This window comes from Ambystoma mexicanum, chromosome 8, assembly GCF_040938575.1.
Source record: "Ambystoma mexicanum isolate Mex_15411 chromosome 8, UKY_AmexF1_1, whole genome shotgun sequence".
Lineage (NCBI taxonomy): Eukaryota > Metazoa > Chordata > Amphibia > Caudata > Ambystomatidae > Ambystoma > Ambystoma mexicanum.
The window spans coordinates 1,702,202,790-1,702,215,954 of NC_090929.1; the positions used below are offsets into that span (position 1 = coordinate 1,702,202,790).

The 13,165-nt window shown below is 44.9% G+C and overlaps 1 protein-coding gene across 2 annotated transcripts in view; it reads left to right on the forward strand.

Annotated features, from left to right (window-relative positions):
• ACADSB (acyl-CoA dehydrogenase short/branched chain) overlaps positions 1-13,165 on the forward strand; it is a 359,596-nt gene that overhangs the window by 319,239 nt on the left and 27,192 nt on the right. For both annotated transcript variants that reach the window (XM_069612021.1, XM_069612022.1), the window contains one exon: positions 11,766-11,865. In XM_069612021.1, the coding sequence (XP_069468122.1) occupies positions 11,766-11,865 (100 nt within the window). The remainder of the gene's footprint in view (positions 1-11,765; positions 11,866-13,165) is intronic.

Genomic DNA, 13,165 nt, shown 5'->3' on the forward strand with positions numbered 1-13,165 from the left:
ACTTGGTAGCCCTCTTAGTAGAACCGCTAGGCCTCTTAGCCTGGCCACGTCCAGGGTCAGGGATATAATCTCCGGCAGACCTGGTAGCCCTCTTAGTAGAACTGCTAGGCCTCTTAGCCTGGCCACGTCCAGGGTCAGGGATATAATCTCCGGCAGACCTGGTGGCCCTCTTAGTAGAACTGCTAGGCCTCTTAGTTTGGCCACCTCCAGGGTCAGGAATATAGTCCCCAGCAGACTTGGTAGCCCTTTTAGTAGAACTGCTAGGCCACTTAGTCTGGCCACCTCTCCCAGAAGACTTGGTAGCCCTCTTAGTAGAACCGCTAGGCCTCTTATCTTAGTCTGGCCACCTCCAGGGTCAGGGATATAATCTCCGGCAGACCTGGTAGCCCTCTTAGTAGAACTGCTAGGCCTCTTAGCCTGGCCACGTCCAGGGTCAGGGATATAATCTCCGGCAGACCTGGTAGCCCTCTTAGTAGAACTGCTAGGCCTTTTAGTTTGGCCACGTCCAGGGTTAGGGATATAATCCCCAGCAGACGTGGTAGCCCTCTTGGTAGAACTGCTAGGCCTGCATGTGAGAACCTCCTACCCCTCAACTAATTTCTCTGCTCTGCCAGCTCTGGATACTTTTTTGCAATTACCGTGCCTTTGGCAGCGGCCAAGTGTTTATAAACCCTGCCCCACATTTTTAAGTCAGGTGGGAAATGCAGAGTGCATGCTATGGCATCACAACTACCCATCAGCTTTCTGTCTTACTGTCCAAACCCTGCTAGATCTACCAACTGACTGAGCGAATGCTCCCCCAGCACAATGTCAACTTTTGTTTTCACCAATTTTTTTGTTATTGTTTATTGGTTAAACAAGTTATCCTTTAACAAAGTTCACAATAAACAAAACAATAAATAGTTCATAACATACTTTACAATATTTGATTATCGATGATAAAAGTAAGGAATCAAACAATAACAAAAATAGAAGAAAAATAAAACCGTCAACTGTGTATACTAAAAAGAAAAGATCAATTAAACGATAAAATCAATTCATCAATGTCCAGAGCTAGCCTGTAAAGTTAGACTTAGAAAATAAGCCTACAAACACAGGTGTTGCTTTATAATTGCTCGTTAGCCTCGTCTTCAATTCTTATGGCTTTTACAAAAGTAACGACAGCTATTACTGTCGAAGTTGTATGACCAGATAAACACAAGGCCCAGACATTTTCAGTAAGTTCGGTGTCGGCCACTCTCAGAAACTTTCATAGATATTTCTGCCTTAATTTATGGACAGCTGGACAAGCAACTAATAAGTGTTTCATTGTTTAGAAAATGTGTGAGCTACCACAATAGCGGGACCCCCTGATGACAGTTCCAGCAAGCCTCTTTGTATCAAAACTAACTTGGTAGGGATAAGGTTCCACCGAAATCGCAAAAAAGCTCTGCAAACCCATTTTGCTGGATATAAATCTAAAAATGGGGCCAAACAACCCAGGTTTTGTGATCATGTCTGAGATGAACTAGGGAGGAAAATGAATGCATTTTTTCAACTGTAGTAATACAGTCCTGTTGGTACAAACATTTGTTCGCTCTTTCTGAGTTGTTACACAGTCTTCGAGAGAAGAATTTAGTGTGTTTAGAATTTTACAAACATATTCAAATAGGCTATCCAGCCACTAGCTCTGTTTCTCAACAAGGATGCTTTTCAGGTCTGAAAATAGCGAGCCTCCAACTGGACACAAAATGTTCTTATCAATAGAATACCTTTCCGGTTTGCAGGGATGTGATTCCCAAATCGTACCTAATAGCGTCCATAGGGATTCCGTTAGGTATGCCCAGCACCTTCCGCCAGACCAAGGCTTCCCGACGTGCCAAGTAATCACTCAAGATTAATAGATAGATGTCCATACCATAGACCATTGAATAGATTGTTCTTTTACTTTTTGAACAGCATAACTATTTCAATTTAGATGTATTGATCTGAAGCGAATGATTCCTCAAATAGAACTCAAATTGTGTCAGCAGACGCTGCATCCCAACTAGGGTGCAATCGAAAAGGAGGAAATTGCCAGCCTGATCTCAACTGGCCAATCACAGGACTGACCAATACCGCAGGAGTTAGGTGTGCACCCACGTCTGACAGGTAGAGCTTAAAGAAGCAGGGTGCTAAAGTGCAATCCTGCCTTACGCCTCGGCCTGTCGCGATACTGCGGTAAAGCCTGCCCACCGCATTCAAGTGTACCTGAATTACATTCTTCTGGTGCAGGCTCACCAGGAGTCTTAATAGCCCCCCTGGGTATCACCCACCTCTTTAGCTTGATCCACAAGCGTTTCCGGTCTACGGCATCAAATGCGGCACTTAGATCTGTTGATGCTACATATACTGACCTATATTTACCGTCCCACACAAGTTGTTGGATCATGTTGATCATTGCGCCATTCAGGGATGTACCCAAACCTCTCCTAAAGCCGGTCTGCCTTTTCGTTAATCTCCCGGCGGACACGGCCCACTCCTCTAGGTGTGACAGCAAGATAAATATAAATACCTTGCTGTCAACATCCAAGAAGGCAAAGGGTCGGTAGATCAGTGGGTTAGTTCTTACTCTCTTCTGGAATATAGGAACGGTAAGTACCTTGGCCCAAGAAGAGGGAAACACTTCACAAGACACCACCTTTTTGACTAGAGCACTTAATACATTTGCCCAGAGAATTTGGTCAGCTTTCATGAGGAAATTTGAAAGTCCATTTGGGCCCAAAGCCCTTGATGGGCTTATTTTTGTTTATCACTCCCAAAACAATGTCTGGTTCAAATGCTTCTAGACTCATCGTGTCCCGGTCAATAGGATGGAGACTCGTTATAGTTCCCTCGGGAACGGCATAAATAGTGGAAAAATGCAAATACCAGTCGCTCTCGGAAACCGCATTCATTTGTTTTCCGGCCTGGCTAGACCCGACTGAATTTATGTATTGCCAAAATGCCCTAGAGTTCTTAGTCCTCAAGGAATGCAAGAGCCCCTTAGCGTCTTCTTGCAGTCTCTTGGCACTGGTACCTCTTACCCAATTTCAGTAAGTTTGGCGCAACCGCTTGTGCTGTACATTGGCTTCCTCCAAAGTCAGAACCTTCTGAGATCTCAGTGCTCTCAGCTCTTTTCTGAGTTGCTTTTTTTTTTTAGCAGCAAGTTCTTTATCAAAGGCATGTACATGTGATCCTTCCTCTTGGGACCCACACCCCAACCCTCACCGTCCTCTGGGTCGCAATTAAAGTTCCCACAAACTCCTCAAAATTTGCAGGGCACAAGGCCCATAGTTTCTGTGCCGTGGTGAAATGCTCTAGTGACACTGCCAAGGAATCATTCACCTTCTTAGCTAAATCTTTGTTCCAAAATAGGCAAATGCCCGAGTAGTTAGTAGATAGATAGATTTATCAGCCCTAGATTGGTCAACCCTGGTTCGGAGTCAATCGTGGAGAAAGCAGCCTTCAATCTAAAGTGGTAAATCAGACTGGATTGAGAGCAAGTGAATAGATTACATGTTTGTATCCGATTGGTTATTTGAAAATGCAATCAATGGTTAAATTTGTAAGAGCATTGGACCAGGTTGGCTTATATGGTATGTCCCCCCTGCACTTCCCCATTAAGCCGCTGGAGGCCAATTCCACCCAAACACCTCATCCATTTTATCCTGTTCCATATTTTAGGGTCAGATCTAGATGTACCTATGATAGTTTTACCATCCCCCGGTGTCAGGCAGTCAGTATTCAGGTCTACAGCCACAATTATTTGTCCACCATTGTTCTATTCACCCCACATATTCAAAACTGAGGATAAGTTTTGGAGGAAACTGGATAGATCGAGCACTTTCTCGTGCCAATAAACATTCCAAATTAATAATTGAATAGATGGATCGCCAACCAATAAAACATGCGTTTGCCAAATTCCACAAAAATCTTTAACAACTTCAATCACCCTGACATGCGTTTGCAAAATGACACCTGCTATGGTGACCTCAGGTAAGAGCTGATACAATTGTGGGACACCCTGCTGTGATGCAAAGACTTCCCCTCTGATTAGATTGGATTTCAAATGACCTGACGTAAACTCCCCTTTTTATGTTCCGAGACCTGCTCGCGTCTCACGTTTTCCTTGAGCCTCCCCCTCCTCAATGCTGCTATCCTGGATATCCCAGCGAAGAGAATAGCAGTGCCTGCAGTAGCTGTAGGCATTTTCCTCTGGTGGTTGCATTTTGAGGCCCTTTTACCTAGCACCCTACCCTCTGCCATGGGCTCCAATGAGGGACCCAATTGCCTGATCCTTCCCGTTGATCATCATCTCTCTGAGGGTGTGCATGTCTGGCGGATGTCCTGCCCCATCCGGAGCCCTCACTGCTCTGATGTCAAGCACCCCAACTCAGAATAAGTGCATGGCCGAGCAGAAGAAGAGGACACTGCATTCTGTGGGACCAGGACTCCATCCTTGCTGCATGGGTTCTTAGAGGCCCTGCTTGTTTCCCAACTCTGCAGCCGCTTCCTTTCCCTTGCTGTGCCATGTGTTTGCCCCTCTGGAGGAAACAAGCAGTGCATATTCCCTGAACCCCCAAACTCAGGGCCGGGAATGAATTAAGCACGTCTGTTCCCAGCCTTTGTGGAAGTCCTAAACACGGGGAACCTTTTTGGCCATGGCCACCAATTTGACCTAGTATCTGCTTTGAAAGCGCCTTATTTTTCAAGTGTTTGATAGTATAGGCCAAAACTGCAAACAGCCACGCTGCTTCAACTTCTTTCTTCTAGCTATTTAACATGCAAGGGTCCTTTTCGCCTTGAGAATTTGGATGAATGATATACTGAATCCGATTGGTTTAAATGGACATAGAAAACATGGACCACCTTTGACTTAATATTGCTGTCCAGCAAAGAACTTATTTCTGTCAAAATCATTGAAAGTGATGTCCCTTGACAGCATGTCATTAAGGTATTATGTAGGTATTATGTAGGTATTATGTAGGTATTATGTAGGTATTATGTAGGTATTATGTAGGATGCTTTACCAGGAAACAGGAATGCACACAATGTATAACCAGAAATCGGATCTGGTTAAAGGTTAAAGAGCCAATCAGCCTCCATGCTGCAGAAAGCTTCCAAGTAGGAGTATATTTTGGTTTTAGGCAAAAAGGTAAGATGAGAGGTCCTTCATATGAAGAAGATTGTCCAGGTGTTTGTGTTCTTGAATTGGATGGAGGTGCCTTGATTGAGGAATATTGGGGCAATCGTTTCAGGTTTGCCCGGGGAATAAACCCTTTTTTCAGTTTCCATTTCTGTTCACTGTCGCCCCTTCTTTCTGTGGGGTTGGCTTTCCTAGCTAAAGGGCCTTTAGATCATGCTAATTCCCTTAGGCCCCATTGTATTCCTCAAACCAGATGATTTGATTTCAAAGTTCTGAAAATTGGCAGATTGCAGAAATGTGCTTCGGTGCGCCAGAAGGACAGAGAGGAGAAAGGGTAGGAAAGGTAGCAGTTGTGGGGAGGAGAGAGTGTGTGGTGACAGCAGTAGCAAACACACGGGGAAAAGGGCAATCATTAAACAGACGAGGACACTCCTAGTTAGTATCAGAGGGTGACATTAGGGAATCGGGCCATTTTTGGAGGCCTTGTCAACTTTATGCTTTTGTCCCTGTCTTTTTTGTTTATTGATCTCATTTTGATAGCCAACGGGACATCTCCTGAGGTCCCCTGCCATTATGTCCTTTTATACCTTGCATAAGGTATATGGTTTTGGGTTACCCATGAGGTGTGCTGTACCAGGGGTGCCTCTTGTCTGCCGTACTGAGATTGTTACACTATACATTGGTTTTAGGGAATAGGTTGGTGGAAGCTGTGTTTTAATTTTGGCTTCACCAATGGTGAAAGCTATTTCACTGCATTGGTAGCCCAGTGTACCTTTTTGGCAGCCATAACATGTTTTTTTTTAATCCTGCTCCCAGCCATTTTGTTTTCTAGGTCTTCCCTTTGTCTAGGTGACCACGAGGCAGGCTCAGAATGTCCATTATGCCCACATGGGCTCCTTGTGTGCAGCAACTGTCTTGATACTGAAACTGTAAATGTCACAATACTTCTTCTTTGTGTCGTAGCACCGGTGGGTGATTCTTATGCCACCAGCACAGTCAGATTCTTTGTACTGAGACGCTGTCATGGTTCTGGTGCTGTACCTTATGCCGCAAGTATCATGCCACCGGCACTGTGTGTGTCATGGTACCTGTATCATGGGTATACTGTGAGAAACCTGAAGGTGTCTCACCCGCTGGTCCCCGCGGATCTGTCATGCAGGTAGCCAGGACACGGCCATCACTATTGGATCCTGTTCCTGGGTTTGGACTAGTGCGGGAGGATCACCTGGATAGGGGGGGTCTTCGCGGAGTAGAAGTGGGACACCGAAGGGCGAGACGCAGTATCCCCTTCCCTGTAAAACCTTTTCCCCATCCTACCAGGTAGGATATCTGGAAGCCCAACCCCCACCCTTTCCCTACACAAACAGTTTCTCACGGACAGTTCATCGTGAGCGACAACGGACTAACACCCGAGCCGTATACCTGAGATGTCCCAACGCAAGGGTCAGGCAGAGTCAGGCAATTATTGATAATTACACACACCTGACTTCCATCACACTTCCCCACACGGATAAAAGGAGGGGCACGAAAGCACACTCTGAGCAAGGCAAAACACACGAGGAAGCAGCAGTTCAGAGATGGTGCTTTAACATGAGGAGAAAGGCAGCAGACCAGAAAAGGTTGCAAGGATGGAATTTGCCTTGGCCTTTCAGAGGAAGAAAACCGCTACTTTCACAAGCCTTCGAGAATAAGAAACTTAAGACCGGGAACTTAAGCTGCAGAAAGGTGCATTTTGTGTCAAAGGTGCCCAGGGCTCTCCTGCATCGATAACCGAGGCAGGGAGAAGCGATTGCCGCTGTGGTACTGTCCTTGGCTCCTACAACAAAGCCACTCCAGTAAAGTCAGCACAGCCGGTGATTTGGGGAAACTGATGGCAAACCGATCTGTGTTAGTACCAAGGTTGCAAGCGGCAACATTGTATGAAGAAATCTGCAAAGAACAGAATGTAAGGCGTATGTGATGAGCGACGCAAATATAATTGAATATCCATGGAGTGATTGACCTTTTGAAACCAAAGTAGATGCCATATACAAAGTGGTCCAATGCCACATGGGTGCTCATTCGAAGGACTCTTTTAGGCATCCAACTGGTAGTGTAAAATTGTGAACTGTGAAATCGAAGTGATCCTGCAATGGGTCAAGCCAAACCCTGTGCACATTCGAAAGTCTTTGATTGCTAAATAAGAACTGTAATTGGTCTGAGGGAGACTAATTATGTGAAAGGGATCTGAGCCCGGCTGATGGGGTTCCAGGGTGCACCGTGAGTTACCCGATAAAATGTATTCTATAAGCATTGGAGAAGAGGGGGATCCAGGGTGAAAAATGAATCGCCCTACTTGAATACCTGCAAGGACTTCTTCATTTGTTTGATACATCAGGCCCTCTGGATCAGAGACTTTTGATAAGTTAAAAGACCTGGGCATAGAAGGCCTGATGTGTGTAATAGAACTGTGTACTCAGAAGTGTGCTATGCTCAAGTGAACCGCCTTGTCCTGTGCTGAAAAGGTGAGGAAGGGGGGCCAACGGCCTGAACATCCTGACTTATTATTTCATGAATGTTACCCCACACTATGTGTAATTTAGCGGTAAGGCTTGGCAATAGGTTTTTTAGTATAGGCCCTTTTATTTTGACTCCACTCCACTGGGACTGCATTATTATTATTTTGATGGTCGTAGCTTGCTTCCGTGTTAGATTTAGGATTAGATAGGCGTTTTATCACCCCCTTGACAAAGTTCAATAAACACCCTTGAACTGTGGCCACTTGTGTCTGTCTTACTGTGATACCATGCCTTCCTTACAGTACATTTCAAGTTTCAAACTATTAGCCATGCATAAAAAGCCACTCAACCCCCCATAGTTTGCCACAAGCACACAGCACGCTATTTCTTACTCACAATATTCCATTATCCCTTTCCAGTAGCTAGTGCACATTTTGAGGCCTTCTTGAGCTGTACTTACCATAGCACCGGTCCTGTGAGTATCATGGTGATGTAATCTTGAGTGCCATAGCACTGGTGCTCTCTAAGTATTATGCTACTAGAACGGTTCACAGGAATCTTGAAATGACGGACACAAATTCTTCTTTTTACCTCTGCATGCAGATGACCCGGAACTGAACTAAGGCCAACCTGAACTACCTAGGGAGACAGTCAATGGAGAGCCAACCTGAACTACCTAGGGAGACAGTCAATGGAGAGCCAGCCTGAACTACCTAGGGCGACAGTCAATGGAGAGCCAGCCTGAACTACCTAGGGCGACAGTCAATGGAGAGCCAACCTGAACTACCTAGGGAGACAGTCACTGGAGAGCCAGCCTGAACTACCTAGAGCGACAGTCAATGGGGAGCCAGCCTGAACTACCTAGGGCGACAGTCAATGGAGAGCCAACCTGAACTACCTAGGGCGACAGTCAATGGAGAGCCAGGCCCGTGCGTATTGAGGACATACCTGTAATGATGCAACAGACTTCAATTAGTACTGACACTGCCCCTATGTCTCTGTTGTGTTGCTATAATCCTCAAAGCAACGTGTGCAAGCTTACTGTGGAGTTGGTGGCGGTGTTGCTCTAGCGGGTCCCACAAGGTCCCGGGTTGAAGAGTGTCCTGGGAACTGTTGACAAAAAACCTATGCAACTCGAGGATACATAAGGCAGGTTGTTATGAGGGCCAAGCAAGGCTGGTAAAGCTATTCCAGCTTCCTGTGTCAAATTCTACATGTCTCAAGGATCCTCCTGGTGTTCCTTATTCTGCTGTGTGTGCACCCAACACATGTATCAGCACTTTCAGTATCATGGCACTGGCGGCCTAAGTATTATGTTACCGATGTTGGGTATATAATGACAACACTGTTCGAACTATCATGTTTGTAGTGCTATGAGTATTATGGTACTGTGTGCATCATGATGCATGTCCTGCATACCTCATGGCACCGGCACTGGGAGTATAATGGTCACATGACAGTGGGCATCATGTCAAGCATGCTCTAAGTATTTTATTCCCAGTGCTGTGAGCACCACAGCACTGGCCATCTGTACCATGCATCAGTGCTTATAATTTCATGTTACTGGTGCTTTGAGTATTGTTATGGCACTGTACTGTATTGCATGGCACCAGCAGTGGAGTATCATGTTCATGGATCGGCCCTGAAGTATTATGGAACTGGTCCTGGAGTATCATGGCACCGGCACTGAGAGTACCATGGTACCAGTGTAGTGCTTGGAGTATGATAGTGAGCATCATGATGCATGTGCTTATGTTAGGGAACTGTGGGCCTCATGGTGACAGGACTGAGAGTATAATGGCACAGGTGCTTTCCATATTATGTTATTAGTACTGCGAGTCTCCTGGTACCTCTTTGTTTTTGCTTTGTCACCCCGAGTAGGACGGGTATGCCCAGACGTGGGTCCCGTGCCTGCTGGGCCTAGAGACCCAAGCTACTCCTCACTGATGATCCCCAACAAGGGTGAAACATGTTTGGGGATGCTTGTGGTCTCGTGCAGAAGGGATGTGGCCTAGCAGTTCGGGCTGGACTGCCCCTTTTGGGGTGGGGCCAAGCCTGATTTGCATATGGTCTTTCCCTTCTGTAATGGCTTGGCAGGCGAAGAACGGTGGTCTGGAGGGTTGCCCAGAGCAACGCCAGTGGTTAAGATTCATTCTAAACCTTCCAGCCATCACCTCTTTGGTTTTACCAGCACTTCGAGTAGCAGGATACTAGTAGTGTGGATATCTGGGGAGTGAATCTGTGGTTTGCGTGTCTCCTAATGATTATTTACATTTCTGAAATTCTTCTGTATGTAAAGAAGGTTTTCAGAGATCTCCCCTCAGAAAGGTCTCGGCTACTGCCTCCTGATTGTCACCAGTCCAAGAATCCCTACATTCGTATGTCCTGTGGTGAGCCAGAAAGATGGGTCGGACTACTGGACATGATTCAAATAGTAGATTTATATTAAGGTAAACAATAAAAACCTACCTAATCTGGCCCGTCTGCTACCGTGAGGTTCCCAGTCTAAAACTGAAACCCTAAAGTGCTCGTCAGGACGACTAGTCCACACAAAACATGTGTCCTTGGTCAGAAACCTAGTCTATCCAACTAGTCCTGCCACTAAACAAATAACAACTAACGTAAATGCTGTCAGGCTTGGGGTGTTAGAATCTCACTGCCGACCCCTCCACACTCAACAGTTCTTGAAAGGAAATGTTAATCGACAAAGAAATAGTCCTTGAAAATAAATGTTCATTGCATTTCTCTGTATTTGCCCTTTGCCAACAGTCTTGTGCACAAATATCACTCACTTTTGATGCAGTTCACGAAAAACATGAAACTGGGAGAGGAGAAACTGGAAGAGAGGTGTTATCAAAAGAGTAAAGGAAAATCCCTTTATGAACTAACAACAAGCTTGCGGATTGAGCATAGGCTTCTGGAATACCAGAGGGTTATCCCACTTGACAAAGGATAAGGATATCAACGCAGGAGAAATGGGCATACTCTGTTTGCAAGTAACTTGGCTGCCTATAGCGCCGATATATGATGGTTATTCTTCTTACATTAATCCTGCCATGGTGGGACAGAAAGGTAGACCCTCAGCAGGCCTACTTATACTGGTGAAGAATGGAAGGGATTTTTGTGTACTTGATACCACATGTCCAAATAGATAAGTCCAAGCTTCTTGTGTGAGATCTGGAGGGCCGCCTCTGCGTAACCACCCTGTTTACTCCTGATAAACATCTACTGGAACTCAAAGGGGATTGAGTCGACCAGACTTTTGCAGTCTGTGAACAGCCTTATTAATGAACATCGTAGCAAGTTTCAATTGACTTTGTTTGTGTGTGCAGCGATCTTAATGTGCCTTGCCTAGTTCAAGGTGGAGCAAGGTTGGAGAATACAGTGGAAGACAAGCAAGCATCAAAAAAGAGGGCGATGGAGTGGTTGGAGCTAATGAAAGCCTGAAACTTGCATATGGTTAAGGGCAAGGACGAAGGGGGTGGCTGTCCGACAACTACCTGGTTAAATGGGGTGTTCTCTTCTACACTGGATTATGTGTTTGTTTGCTCTAATCTCAGCGAGCGTGTTATCTCTCTAAGAGCCTACAGGAAAAAGTGTAGTGATCACTCTCTACTAAAACTACGGATACAACAATAGAGCCCCCCCACATGAAAGGAGCTCTGGAACTTCCCTCTGGAGGTCTTGAATGGAAGAAACAGGCTGAGACTAAGGAGAGAGGATGTCGGAACCCTACAATTAAATTTAGAAAAGCTTGAGGGTGGAAAGGAGGGAGTGAACTATGTCCAGCTTTTACATGAATTTAGAATATCTAACAACACCTTAAAAACTAGGGAGAAGCAGCAGGCGCACATCTATGATGTTGTAATGGTAAAAGAGACGAACATGCTAAGAAGAGATATAAGGGCTTTGAAACGATCCACTGGAGATGTAACACACAGATTAATAACTTTGCGAAAGCAAAACACATAAAGCAACATTGTTCAAGCAGATTCAGAGGCAATGCTTAACGGAATAGTGAAAAGAGATGCTTGGCTGCATGGGAGTTGCTTAATCAATTAGGGCCTAAGAAAACGTTGCCGATGGCGAATATGGTGTTCTAACCCTCTGTCTTCTCATAGGTTGCAACTCAAACAACAAGCAAGTGCATTGAGTGGATGGGAGGCGTGGGCTTCACTAAGGACTATCCCATCGAGAAGTACTACAGGGACTGCAAGATCGGTGAGTGACTCCTCTAACCGCCCTCTTTATTCAGCTCTTTTTTCTTTCTCTAGTCGCAGTATTCCCACTCTCATTTTTACCGTCTTTTCCCTTCTTTTCTACACCTTTTAAATCCTCCCCACTATATATTTCCCCATTTTTTTCCCATCTCTCCTTTCGGTTTCCCTTCTTCTAGCCTCCCTGCTTCTATTTGGTATTTTTTCCATTTCTCCTCCTCTTTTATTTTTTGTTTTTCCTTTCTTATCTTCCACTTTCTCTCCTTTTCTTTTCATCTTTACCTAATGTCTGCCTTTCAACTTCTCTTCCCCTTTCTCTTACTCCTCACTCCCTTCTTTGTGACTCTGAGTTTGGTCTCACTTTCTATTCTTTTTTTAAAATTTTTTTTTTATTTTGTGTTTATCAAATTTCTTTGATTTTACAAAAAACTGCTCGGTCTGTGCAGGAAAGATCTTCGTCTTTTGTGTGTGGAGTGAGTTACTCTGGGAGTAAAAACGTTTGATTTACAGATGCTTGGAGGTTATCTTTTTGAGGCATTTTGCCAAGGATAAGTCTATGATCTTTGCTGCTGCAATCGTCCAAGATGTTTTGTTACCACTTATGAGTCGGTTCCACCAGACTTCTTCTTCTCGTAAAACAGAGGGCTTTAATAGCGGGAGTAAAAAGGCTTGCCTTAGGTCGATTGTTTTTGTGCAGGATATTAAAAGATGCCGTATTGTTTCGGTTTGTGTGGGATCTTTGCACAGTCTGCAAGTACTCACGTTGGACAGACCTCTCAATGCTCTAATTTCGTTTGTTGGTAAAAGGTTTAGTCGTGCCCTTAAAAACAGATGTCTTGTTGTTTTGTCAGGAAATCTTCTCACGATTAGTGGGTGATCGTTTAGTTTTTTTGTGTGTTGCGGCAAATGGGCGAGAAGTTTATTTGTTGTTGCTTTTTCTTGCGTGAGTATCCAGTCTTGTAGATCCATTTTCTTTTTGATTTTGTTGGGGGTGAGGAAAAGTTCTTCTTTGGTGAAACCGAGTTCTATCAGAGTATTTTCCTTTTTTTTCGCCCAGGCGGATAACGATTTTCAGTTTCCTCTTTGAATTTCTTGATTGATTAGTTTGTACTGACTTGGAGCATCTGGCATGATTATTTTCCTGTATAGCAACATTTCATTTGCATCCACTGTCGCTTTCAATGAAGTTAGTCCTAGTTCTCTTCGGATTGCCGCTATCGCTGTTGATTTTGGGAATTGCATTACTTCTCGCCAAATGTAGCCCTCCAACTTGTCCCAGATGGTTTTTGGGATTGTCAGGAAGG